General features: G+C 45.8%; 1 protein-coding gene across 1 annotated transcript in view; it reads right to left on the bottom strand.

The window, feature by feature from the left end:
* Positions 1-13,744, bottom strand: part of LOC131095402 (splicing regulatory glutamine/lysine-rich protein 1-like) — a 94,794-nt gene that overhangs the window by 41,825 nt on the left and 39,225 nt on the right. The window contains exons 7-8 of the mRNA XM_058043096.1: positions 1,965-2,079; positions 1,737-1,739 (exon numbers count right to left, since the gene is read on the bottom strand). Coding sequence (XP_057899079.1) covers positions 1,737-1,739; positions 1,965-2,079 — 118 coding nt within the window. The remainder of the gene's footprint in view (positions 1-1,736; positions 1,740-1,964; positions 2,080-13,744) is intronic.

The raw sequence follows: 13,744 nt of genomic DNA, 5'->3' as shown, positions 1-13,744 counted from the left end.
AACTTACCAAAATCCCCATGCCCTGTCTCCCTGCTCTGTCAGTGGGAAGGAGGGAGGAACTGAGGGGCAAAAAGGTGGTTTAAGGGCTTATTTTACTTCTCATTATCCTCCTCTGATTCTGTTAGTAATAAAATTCACTTTGCAACCTTAAGTTGAGCCTGTTTTGCCCTTGAAATATTTCTCCCGGTCCTTATTTCCCTCATGAAGTGTTAGATATTTTTTTCCCCTCTGCCCAGCTGTGGCAGGGGAGGGTGATAGAGCGACTCTCATAGATGCCTGGCATTGGGCCACTATCAAACCACGACAATGTCTCAGCAATGCGTGCTTGCAGCACAGACAGCCAACCATATAAAAATATTCTGCTTCAAAGGCTGCATCAAAAGGAGCATGGCCAGCAGGTCGAGGGAGGTAATTCTTCCCCTCTACTCTGCTCTTGTAAGACCTCACCTGGAGTACTGCATCCAGCTCTGGGGTCCCCAGCACAGGAAGGTCATAGGCCTGTTGGAGAGAGTCCAGAGGAGGACCATGAAGGTGATTAGAGAGCTGGAACACCTACCCTATGAAGACAGGCTGAGAGAGTTGAGGCTGGGATGTTCCGCCTGGAAAAGAGAAGTCTCCACGGTGACCTTATAGCAGCCTTCTGGTACCTAAAGGGGGCCTACAAGAAAGCTGGGGAGGAATTTTTTACAAGCACATGTGGTGATAGAACAAGGGGGAATGGCTTTAAAATGAAAGAAGGTAGGTTTAGATTAGATATTAGGAAGAAATTCTTTACTGTGTGGGTGGTGAGGCACTGAAACAGGCTGCCCAGAGAAGCTGTGGATGCCCCATCCCTGGAAGTGTTCAAGGCCAGGTTGGATGGGGCTTTGAGGAACCTGGTCTAATGTAAGGTGTCCCTGCCCATGGCAGGAGGGTTTGAACTAGATGATCTCTAAGGTCCCTTCCAACCCAAACTATTCTATGATTTTATGAAATCTGAAGCATTCACACTAAAATCTTGTTTGGTAGTATAACTGATGTGATATATTCCCTCTGGACAGCTTTTCTGTATATGAAAGAACTCTAGCTGCCCTGTTGAAAAAACAGTGGATGAAAGAATGGGATAGTGCTGTTGCTGCAACACTGAAAACACTCACCATTTTAAAGTGCAAGCTATCAAATACACTGAGGTTTTTTTGGGGTTTTTTATACTTAATGGAGTCAAATATCTTCAGATTGATTATGTAAATGATCAAAAGACATTTCTGACATTGTACCATTTCAGGAAGTGTTTACAAGTCTTACATAGAAAGACTGTCTCATTCTTGGAAAAAAAAAACGGGTAAACTTTATGGACGATCTAGTAATTTTATTTGTCCTATATTTCAAAGCCAGTTTTACAACTTAAGAAATTAGCAAAGCAAAAAAAAAAAAATCTGAAGAATGAAAAACTACCCTTAAAGCCTTTTTTCTTCTGACTTTTAAAAAATACAGCTTTACATTTACAGTTCAATTAATAAAAATACAGCATTTGTTAACTAGATATTTAGAAGTTCAGGACAGCAGCAACTTTCTACTAGCAAAACCAGCCAGCCTGTATGTTTAAGGCATTAACAGTAAACTAAATGTTTCATCCCCAAAACAGAGATAACTATTTATTTTTAAAAGACAAAGGTTACAAAATGAAATTATGCTACATGGCACAAAATGTACCATGAAACCATAAAAGTAGTTATGCTACATGGCACAAAAAGTACCTTCTAGTGAGTTATACCTGAAAGTAATACAGGAAACAGGCAGCATTTAGAGGGAAAGAGTATTTGGTCAGAGACAAACTTCCTAGTTACTCTATCTAGGTCAGTTAAAGTTACTAATTTTCTCTACAGGGAAACTTGTCTCACAACTCAGTAAGAAATTTCAGTAACCATCAGCACTCAAAAAAACTCCAGTATGGATTCTTAGTCCAAAATAATAAATATACTTACCTGTGTTTTGAGTGAGATCTTTTCCTTCTAGATTGGGATTTTGAGCTAGACCTGGATTCTGAACGAGAATGGGAACGAGATTGACCACCTTTTCTTTCACTGCTCTTTCCAGACTCTGAGAGGAAGAAAACACTGCAATGTAAGCTCAGAATATTAAAAGATCCCAGTTAACAATCTGGCACAAGTTTAATGTATCACACATATAGTGCAAGGGGCCCATGCTTTGCACATCTTCCTTCTTTGTTAATATCCTTGAGAAAAATCCAATAAAGTCATTGCATATACTCGTTGAGTGCAGCCACCCTGCAACGGTACACATAAACCAGATAATTATAAACAGCTAGCTCTGTTAGAAATGAGATTTATGTTGCTGCCACAATGCAGAAGATTACAACAGGTTCTCCTCTGGTATATTATTTAATTAAATTAATTTTTTAAATAATCTCAGAAGAATAAATTTAGAGGGCAGAGTTTTGAAAGCAAGCATAAAATGCAAATAATAATTAGTACTTTTTATACTTTTAAATATTCCAACCACTGTAAAAATATTGAAGTTCTATTCCTCAAATGCTGTTTTGGAGGAGGAAGGGATGGAGAGAAGGGAGTAAAAAGTTTGATCCAAAGGCCAGGAAGTCAGCAGAAAACTTACTAGTGACCTCTGCAGACTTTGGTTCAGATTCTAAAAGATTATCATTCTGCTGCTGAAAACTGAGAAAATGTTAAAACTATTTTTCTCACAACTCTCAAAAAGACAGAAAGTACTCCATCTCCCCCCCGCCAAAAAAAAAACCTCAAGACACTCCACCATCTAACCTACATAAGCTAATGTTTGAATGTCTGTGTCTTTTTGTAAGAACAAAGACAAAATCTTGCTGATGAAAAAATGTCTCAGTTTGGAAAGACAGCTGTCTGCTAAGGAAGGCAAAAGCCTCCCCTGAAATGGAAAATGTAAATCCCCTCCCTCCAAATTGCTATAAATTTGAAATTATGGGGGACTCTCAGGCAAAGATATGGGAGCAGGAATAACAGTTCTTTATAAGGGAAGAATATAAAAATAAAATAAACAATGCAGTAAATCAGAACAACACTGACAGAGTCAGACTATAACCTGACACCCTGTGGGTCAGGGTGTTGGTAGCAGTCCAATTGGAAATGTGGCTGCAGTCCTCCTGGAGTAGCAGGTGGGAGTTCTGTTAGAGCAGTGATCCTGTAGAAGGGTGTAGTCTTCCTGTGGGAATCCAGTGGAAAGGCTGTTCTGCTGTCCCAGTATCTCACATTATAGCCAGTTAGGAATGCTTGGCTCCTCCCTCTGGGCAGAGCATCTCACAATGGGATGCTGTAATTCTATTAGTCATGCAGTGACCGTCAATGGCCCATTAACAGATGATATCTCCCTTGGAGGGAGAATGGGTTGTGGAAGAGATAAGGAAAACTTCCTAATTAACATAAGATAACTGCCACACCTCTAACAGATGGCAAATAGAATAGAATACACATTTGTGAGAGTCTGTCCAAATTTTCCCTCACGATCTTCCTTGGGAGACCACCGAAGAGAAGACCCCCCCCTTCATCTAGAATATCTGGCTCTGAAGGAGAAGAGTCACATGCCATGGGCCCTGAGACCTGAAAGCTCAGTGTTAAGCTACTGTTTTCATAGGAGTGTTTGCTGTATGCCAAGAAAGGGGCACCGTGCTCCATTTGCAAAAATAGCAGCTTTGGAAGCTGTCCCACCTCTCGGCCTGGCTGGACTTCTCCTGAGTTTCAGGTGGTCTCCCACAGAAGACCCACACCTGTTTTACAACCACCGTGACAGACAGACTGGGATGTAAGAAGCTTCTCCACCAAGGACTGAGACATGAAACTCCTAAAAGGCCCTTCTGCTCCTTCCAAGGACTGGGACTGAAACCCCCAGCCCAGGGGAGGTGTGTGGGGGAGGCAAGCTGACCAAAGCAAGATGTTTGCCTGCAGGTTGTGACCACTGGAGCAAGAAAACAATAGCTCTCATTTACTGCTGAGAACATAGACTACCTGTTACATCTGTTCCCTATTGTATCTGTTTCCCCCTCCCCTCACAATTTTCAGTAATAAAAACCTCTGAGTTAGCTAGAGCCTTTGAGATCTCCCCAGCGTAGCAGGCTGGACTGGACCAAAGGACTTTGTCACTGTGTCACTGCGTTGGTAGCTATATCCCCTCTCCCTCTCTCTCTCTCTCTTCTCTCTCTTTCTCTCTCTCATTTTTCTTTCTCTTAATCCCTCTATCACATTTTTGCTGTGGTTATTTCAATAAAACTGCATTTGTTTTGATTATCACTGCAAACCCCCTTGTACCGTGTTGGTTTTTGCACTCTGAGAGCATTCCTACGAACCATCAGGTCATCTGTCCACTAGGACGGATCCTGAAAACATTGCTTGGCAGTCTAGGGCAAAAAAAAAAGAGGATTTCAACTGTAAGTTTAACAAGTGGAGAATTTTTTACATAGAGGTGTTGTAATCACTTTAAGTCACCATAAATCAGCACTGAAGTGTCTGCTTAACCACTTGAGCCTCTGACACCTTCCTCCTTGACTTGGCATTTCCCTGTTAACAGGGATCAGGAAACCAATCTGAATGAAAAAAAGTCTGATACAATATGTTAAGATTTATCCCAGATTCATTCTCTGATCCTATTTGCTTTGAGGGTCCATATAGTCTTGAGATAGTATGAAAAAGAGCATAGCACAGTGTAGTATATGGTAGAGATAATTCATGCTATATATGTATATAAAATATTGTAGAATCTAAGGTATGTCTGTGATCACCCTGGCTGAGAGCAGAGTCTCATGGTTATTCAATTAGTTCCCGGAAAACGTTAAGATAATATCAAGTCTGTTAACGAATGAAAGAAACCTTCCTGGCCCATGACTGATAATTTCCATGGAATGTCTAAATCACTCACGGGACTTGCACCTGGGAAGATTACATCTACCGTACTCAAGAACTGGCGTCACTCTACTACATACAAATGCAGACTCCGCTGAGGTGCTCAGACATTCATCTGGACCCCTGGACCTACCTTTGTCTATTCCTGTACATGTGTGGATCCAGTTCTACATGTGAAGAGACACAAAGAAACGTTCGGTCATCCCTGCCTCAGGCAGAATAAACTGTATATAAGCTAGCTGCTTGAAGCATTCGGGGTGAACCACTGGGAAATGCTGTCACTTTGTCAGTCGGATCCTGGTTCACCCAGCGCCTGCACCCGGGGCTGATGATGTCTTGGCTGTGGTGGTTTTTGGAAATTCTAGTTTTGTTAACGATCTAATAAAGCTTTGTTAAATTTTTATTATAAAATTGGCTGCCGATTTGATCATTTAAAACAATTTGGTGACTGGCCCTGCGTAAACTGAGACTGGGGTTCGGGAACCCCTTTTCCACTCGGGGGGTGCGTTGCTGAGTTCAGCAGCCCGAGCGGAATAGGTTCCCGAAAATCAATCAGATCCACAAAAGAGCCGCAACTGGAGTCACGGACCCTAATAGGATCCATGTGTGGCAACCGGAACCATAGCCAAGGGAGACAGAGGGCCCAATTCTCGGCAAAGCTCGGAAAAGCTCTAGAGAGATTTCCCAGACCCAAGGTTTTTTTTCACCCGTAAAATTCAACGTGCACGAAGAGGAAAAAGAAAAAGAACCGTATTGTGCGGTTGGGTGGAACGTGATTGGACGCGTGTGTGAGAAGTGACTTTGTCACAGAGCGAGAGTGGACCCCCACGACTGCAGTTCCACTTTCCCACGAGGGACGTGGTCAGTCAAGGGGGAAGTGCAAAGTTTTTGTTCGAAACACATGAGACCCAGGACTCGGGAGGAAGTCTAGGGGGAAAACCGGTCACGGTCAGGATCAGGAGGAGAGAGACGAGCCTGGAAACTTCCAGGAATTTGTCCACCTTCTGAGACCGGAGGAAACAGGTAAGAAAACAGCCCAAAAGTCGGCAGAGCAGTTCACTGCTCGACTTGGCCAAGTTGGCGGCTTTTCGCAAGCTGGAAAACTCGACATCGGAGAGAGAGAGGGGACTCGCAACGGATGTCCCGGCGAAATGAGAAAAGGTAAGAAAAATCGCAACATTCCTTGAGAAAATGGGTTTGGGAAAGAGCAGACACAAGAAGAAAGCTCAGGAAAAACCCTCCCAAGTCCCTGGAAAAATCTTACCAGAAATCCCCAGAGATAGTTCCCTGGAGTGGATGCTGGAATACTGGGACCAAAACCTGCTGGAGGGTGGGGAAGTCCAAGGAGAAAATTATCCATTTTTGTATGGAAAAATGGGGAGGGAGGGAGGTTGGAAGATACCTGGTCTGGCTGATATTCGGCACATTTGAAACATGGACTTGTGAGTCTTTGTTTGACCACATGGCTGGTCGCAGCCCACGGGATCCTGAGGAAATCGAATACTCTGACATGCGGAGGCATGCTTGCTCGGGTCTGTACCCGGTACGAGCTCTCCGGTGTGTGGCAAAAGTGGGGAGGGAATGGGAACTGCTGGAAAATCTTCCACCCCCTTACCTTGCAGCCCCACAGCAGCCAGGTCCAGTGCAGGCACAAGTGGCGCAAGGAATGGCTCCCTAGGCAGGGGCTTCACAGGCACAGGCGACAGCACCACTGCCGCCACCGGAGCAGGCGGCGGCATCCGCTTTCCCACATGGCCATGTGGCAGCGGCGCAGCCGTGTCCACAGGCATCTCCGAAAATCGAGGAGAAAAAGGTAGACATCTCTAAGGATGTCTCTCCCCAGACACGTCGAACAAGGTGGAGAACAAGGCGGGCAACAGTGGGGGACAGTGGGGACGAGGAGGAAAAACCTGGCATCTATCCTTTACAGAAGGTGCTGACAGCTTCGGGGGTGATTGGATACGTGCACACCCCGATTGACACCAGTGATGTGAGGGTGTTCAAAAAGGAAATGGGAAAATTAATGGACGATCCTTTGGGGGTGGCAGAGAGGTTGGATGAGCTTTTGGGAACCAGCATATACAACTATGAGGATCTCCAAGCAATACTGAGGTCATTGTTTAACAATGAGGAGAGGGACATGATCCGGTTAGCCGCGATCAAGGATTGGGAAAAGCGGAACCTGAATGGGGGAGCTGAGGAGGAGCATTGGCCAAATCAGAAGCCATCTTGGGAAGCCCAGACGGAAGAAGGGAGGAAAAAGATGATAAATTTAAGGAATATGGTTATTTCAGGTATCAGGGAGGCGATACCAAAAGGGCAGAACATGAGCAAGGTGCTCTGGGAATGTCAGGGGAGGGATGAGACCCCCACGGAGTGATTAGAAAGCTCTGAAAGGGTCTGAGGATGTACTCAGGAATGGATCCTGACTCCCCAGTGGGGATGGTATTGCTAAAAATGCAATTCGTAGCAAAATCCTGGGAGGATATCTGGAAAAAACTAGAGATAATGGACGGGTGGCAGGAGCTGGGATTGCAAGAACTGTTGCTGGAAGCCCAGAAAGTATACATGCGCCAGGACGAGGAAAAGCAAAAGATTCAAGCCAAGGTTCTCGTGGCAGCGGTAAGGGAACCTCAAAAGCAGGAACAGGGGAAGGACACGGCGAAAAAGGTGCTGGCAAAGAAACCGAGTCAGTCTCGAGGAGGGGCTCGGGCAAACAGAAGTGGGATTTTGAGTGTTTTTACTGCAAACAGAAGGGGCACATCAAACGGAATTGTCCCAACAGAGCCAAGGATCAGGCAATTTTCCAGGAAGATTAAGGATATCAGGGGCTTTTCAGCTTGGGGTCCGGAACATCTAGGGAGCCCTTGATAAAACTAAGAGTGGAACTCTATAAAGAAGAGATGTGGTTTATGGTGGACTCAGGGGCGGAATGGACAACGGTGTTGCAGTTACCAAAGTGGTGCGCTCTGAGTGATGACTCCAGGATGGTAACTGGGGCAAAGGGAGATCCCTTTGAGGTTCCAATCATAAAAAATGTAGAAATAAATATGGGAAACAGAAAACACAGTGGTAATATATTATTGGCAAAAGGAGCAGACTTCAGCTTGCTGGGGCGAGACATGATGGTTGCTCTGGGAGTGGGGTTAGCTGTGGAAAAAGCACGACTCAAAGTGAGGCTTTAATAGCCTCACTGCTCCAGACAAAGAAAAGAAAGACCCGAGGGTGTGGTATGTTCCAGGGGAAGCTGGGAGACTGGATATAGAACCAATTCGGGTTGAAATTGAAAGACCAGAAGACCCCATACGGGTCAAACAATATCCCCTCTCCATGGAAGGGAGGAGGGATTTGAAACCAGTGATTGATGAATTAATAAAAAAGGCACACCAGAGCCTTGTATGTCAAGGCACAACACCCCAATTCTGGCGATGAGGAAAACCGATGGCAGCTTTAGACTGGTGCAGGATTTACGGGCTGTGAATCAGAGGACTAAGACCCTGTTCCCCACAGTTTCAAGCCCTTACATATTGTTGAATAGTCTCTCTCCTGAGGACACTTGGTACAGTGTAATTGACTTAAAGGACACTTTCTAAACCTGCCCTCTCGCCAAGGACAGTCGTGATTATTTTGTGTTTCAGTGGGAAGACCCGGAGACGAATAGAAAGCAGCAACTCAGGTGGACTTCATTGCCTCAGGGCTTCGTGGACTCCCCAAACTTATTTGGACAGGCACTTGAACAGGTTTTAAGTCATTTTGTACCAACCCGATGCACAAAGCTTCTGCAGTATGTAGATGATTTGTTGGTTGCAGGTCAGGGGGAGGGGGAGGTAAGGGAAAGCACAATTGAGCTTTTGAACTTTTTGGGGGAAAGGGGGTTGAAGGTTTCAAAGTCAAAGTTGCAGTTTACAGAGCCTGAGGTCAGGTACTTGGGACATTGGCTAACCAAGGGCAAAAAGAAACTGGACCCAGAAAGGGTGGCAGGGATTATTGCCTTGCCACCCCCGCAGACAAAAAGGGAGGTCCGGCAGCTTTTGGGATTGTTGGGATACTGCCGGCAGTGGATTGAAAGTTACAGTGAAAAGGTGAAATTTCTCTATGAGAAACTCACCACAGAACGGATCAAATGGACACAAAAAGATACCCGGTCAGCAGGGGCTGGCCCACATGCTTGCAAGCGATTGTGGCTGTGGCTTTGCTAGAAGGAAGCGATAAAGGTGACCTTCGGGGCACCACTGGTAGTGTTTGCACCGCAGAACATGCGGGGTATACTACAGCAAAAAGCGGACAAATGGCTCACTGATGCAAGGTTGCTAAAATACGAAGCCATTTTGATTCATTCACAGGACTTGGAGTTGCAGACAACGACTGCACAGAATCCGGTGCAGTTGTTGTTTGGGGAAGCTGCAGAAAAGTTGGTTCACGACTGCGTGGAGGTGGTCGAACTGCAGACCAAGATCAGGGGGGATTTGGAGGAAGAAGAATTGGACGAGGGGGAGAAGTGGTTTGTGGATGGTTCAAGCAGGGTGATAGAAGGGAAAAGAAAATTGGGATAGGCAGCTGTGGATGGGAAAACGGGAAAGGTGATAGAAGCAGGTCCCCTGAATGCGAGCTGGTCTGCACAGGCGTGCGAACTTTACGCTGTTTTGAGGGCATTGAAGGGACTGAAAGGGAAAAAGGGAATGATTTTCACAGATTCAAGGTATGCCTTTGGGGTGGTTCACACGTTTGGGAAGATTTGGGAAGAAAGGGGGCTGATCAGCACGAGAGGAAAGGGACTGATGCACGGGGAATTAATCTGGCAAATCTTAGAAGCTCTAAGGGGGCCGGAGGAAATTGCGGTGGTTCATGTGAAGGGACATCAGACAGGGATTCAGTTCCGGACCAGGGGGAACAATTTGGCAGACCAGGAGGCCAAAACTGTGGCGTTGATGGTGGTAAGTACCCCAGAAATTGAAGGGGAAGAGACCCCGGACGACCTCCCCTCAGCTGTCCCAAAAGGAGATGGAATGCTATGAAAAGATCGGAGCAAATTTGAAGGAAGTTAAGTGGAAGTTACCTGATGGGAGGGAATTAGTTTCCAGAGGTTTTACCAGAAGGATTTTGCGGAGATTGCACCAGAAAACGCACTGGGGGGCACAAGCCCTGGCAGAGCAATTCCTAAAATTTTTCGGGTGCAAGGGATTTTATGAATTGGTGAGAAAAGAGGTATAAGGGTGTTTGATTTGTCAAAAAGTAAACAAATCAAGGGCCAGAAAGGCTGCCCTGGGTAGTCGCCCCATTGCGTACCGACCATTTGAAAGAATTCAGGTTGATTTCACGGAATTGCCAGTGGTGGGAAGGTTCAAATTTGTATTGGTAATTGTAGATAAATTGATCTATTGGGTAGAAGCCTTCCCCAGCTCACAGGCAACGGCCCAGACTGTGGCCAGAAAATTGTTAGAGGAAATTGTACCCTGATATGGGGTGGTGAATGGCATTGATTCAGATCAAGGAACACATTTCACATCAAAGGTTATTATGCAGATGGCTGGTGCACTGGGCATCCGATGGGAGTACCACACCCCGTGGGACCCCCAGAGTTCAGGACAAGTGGAAAGAATGAATCAGATTTTAAAGGCACAGTTATCTAAATTAATTTTGGAAACAAAAATGTCCTGGCTGAAGTGTCTGCCTTTGGCACTGCTTAACATCCGAACCATGCCTCACTCAGAGACGGGGCTTTCACCGTTCGAATTGCTATATGGAATGCCATATAAACATGGAATGCCGGTGGGACACCCCAGGTTTGAGAATGGTCAGATTCAACCATACCTGGTTGCAATCAACAGGAATTTACAGGAACTCCGAAAGCAGGAAATAGTGACACAGACTGCTCCTCTGGGGATCGCTATTCACAAAATCCAACCAAGGGACAAGGTGTTTGCTAAAGTGTGGAAAGAGATGCTGCTCTCTCCTCACTGGGAAGGTCCTTTTCTTGTACTCCTGACAACAGACACGGCCATTCAGATGGCAGAGAAAGGCTGGACGCACATGTCTAGAGTGAAAAAGGTTGAACAGCAGGAGGAAGAACCTGAGTGGAAATTACTTCTTCCCTCGGCGACTTGAAGATCAGACTCCAGCGTCCTCATAAATGACCAACAGCGAGCGGATAAATTGTATACTGTCAGATGGTGTATGCTATCCGTTTGTACACTTTAAGTGTGAATATTGTCAAGGGGTTTTTGACATTCATTGTAGAAGGGGACAGAGCCCGAAAGGACTGTGTACTCAGTGTTTAGAGGAGGAGCTTGAATTGACTGACCGTATCCTGACCTTAGCCACCAATTTGGGGATCATTGAATTAGACTCTGAGGAGTGGTTTCGCATTTTTCAAAACAGGGTGCGTGGGAAGCTTAGATCTCAGGCAGAAATCTTGGATGTGGAGTGATGGAAATACATCAGGGTCCCATGCAGTTCCGATGTAATCAGACTGTCACGGTGGGGCGCCTTTAGGAGGAGGTATGCGGCTAGGTCCGAGGGCGTCTTCCCCGAAGAGTTCTGCTGCCGCGAAGATGGTCTTCCTTGCCGCTGGAGGCACCCCAGGGGGCAGACGCAAAGGCAGAGGATCACGCCTAGTGGGAATCCTGATTGGCCTGAGTCTAGTTGTGTGCGGGACGCAGAGTCTGGGCACTGAGGTCCCGAGGAAAAGCGGAAGTTGCAGCTCCGCGGACAAGTGCGAAACGTGCACTCAGGTGATCCCGGTCGCAAGGGACGGGGGACACTCAGCATACCAAGCCCCAAATGAATGTCTCAGGAGAACTGGCAGGTACTGTTGGAAAAATGGCACTTGGGTTAAATTATGTGAATTGGAAATTGGGACTTGGTGTATCAATCCTAAGGCAGGGCTAGGGCACAGGCAGTCAAGTGATCACAATCATCAAATGAGAAAACAAAGTGAGGAACCAATCTCAATCCCCATTTGTAATCAATGTAACCGAACCATGTAGGGCGGAGGGAAGGCAGAATCTATCTTTATTGCATACTACCAGGTGAATCCGTTGTGCTATGACAACATAAGGCTGGGAATATGCATGATGAATGGGAAAATGTACTGGATGGCGAGGAATATGAAATTTGACAGTAAATTTACCCTGAACAAGGACCCTCTCATATTGGACCTGGCACCAGCTAATGATGACAGGGTGTGCCTTCAATATGATAGGGTTGTTTGCTTTGCGAAAAATAAAAACAATGAGGATCCTGAGGGAAGAATGAAGGAGATAACTCAGGAACTGAAATGGAGGGAGTCAGAATTGAGGAAACAAAGAGTTGAACAAGAACAATTGAAAACATTGGGCGAGCAGTATGAAATGCTGGAGAGACAATACTCTGAGAGAGAATTACCTTCCCCAGATAGAAACTTGTTCATTGATTTGATGCAAGAAATCGCAACGGAATTGGGTTTGTGGAATTGCTGGATTTGTGGGGGGCTGAAATCTGCGGAGAAATGGCCTTGGAGAGGGGAAGGTTTGGCTGTGGAACAGCTCTTAAAGTGGGACAATCCGAGGGTCTCAAAATTGGCACAGAGACCTGAGAGGTGGATTTTGGATCAAAGGGTAATTGGCACAATCTGTGTCAGTCAGGAAGGGAGTACACCGACATGGTGGGTTCACTCCATGTACATCTACCCTGACGGTGAACTCAGACACGAAGAGCAGGGTCTGGCACCCAGCCCCTCCCTTGGGGTACTGGAGCCGGAAGAATGAAACAAATTGTGAATGGGACAAAAGAATAGGATTGTGCTGGGTCAAAAATCCAGGAGCCAACCCTTTCCAATGCTTGGAAGGTATGAGGGAATACTGGGGAGACCCAGGGAGAATAAACTTGAAATGGAAATCCCCTGATGGAATTTACTGGATATGTGGGAAAAAGGCATACAGTGAGTTACCCTCCAGGGGGAAGGGATCATGCACTTTACACATGATCCGACCAGTTTTCTTTACTCTCTTGAGGACAAAAAGTAATCTGCTGGGGGCTCAGTTATACGAGACCCTGAGGAGGGAGAGGAGTCTGAAAAAGATAATACCAGTGATAAGCGATAAACAAGCCTGGGGAGAGGAAGAGTGACCAGCGGCATAAATAATTGATTATTATGGGCTGGCCATGTGGGCCCAGGATGGAAGCTACGGGTATAGGACTCCGATTTATCTACTGAACAGATTGATTAGGCTGCAAGCAGTTATGGAAATTGTTTCATATCACACCTCTGAAGCCCTGGATTTACTGAGCTGGCAGCACACACAGGTACGGGCCTTTGTGTACCAGAATCGAATAGCTCTAGACTATTTGCTGGCCAAGGAAGGGGGAGTGTGTGGAAAATTCAATGAGTCAGAATGTTGTATTGAGATCGAAGATTATGGGGAAACCATAAGAGGTTTGGCAGCCGAAATCAAAAAGGTGGCCCATGTCCCTGTCCAAAAATGGAAATCAATTTTACAGTCTTCCTGGTGGGACAAATTATTTGATGAGGGATGGTGGAACAAAGTAATGTTTCTTGTGCTCTGTTCAGTAGCTGGAATCCTATTCCTCCCTTGTCTGATCCCATGTTTTATCAGACCGATCCACTCTGTGGTCCAGGGAATGCAAATTGCTATAGTTCCCATGGACTCGGAAGGAGCTTCCGGAGGCAACGCATCTAAGATCATGCGGTTGGGAGAAAGAAAGTATGCCAGCAATGCTGCAGAGGCATTGGCAAAATTCGAAACTCAGACAACTGTGAAAATGAATAATGTGGTGTATCAGGGCATCCCACCAGGGGAGTACCGAATAGTGTAAAGGAGTACTCTGTGGGGAATCCTTACCGGTGAAGGGTAGATATAGGT

Source organism: Melospiza georgiana, chromosome W (genome assembly GCF_028018845.1).
Source record: "Melospiza georgiana isolate bMelGeo1 chromosome W, bMelGeo1.pri, whole genome shotgun sequence".
Taxonomy (NCBI): Eukaryota; Metazoa; Chordata; class Aves; order Passeriformes; family Passerellidae; genus Melospiza; species Melospiza georgiana.
This window is presented reverse-complemented; position numbering and strand designations above follow the sequence as displayed.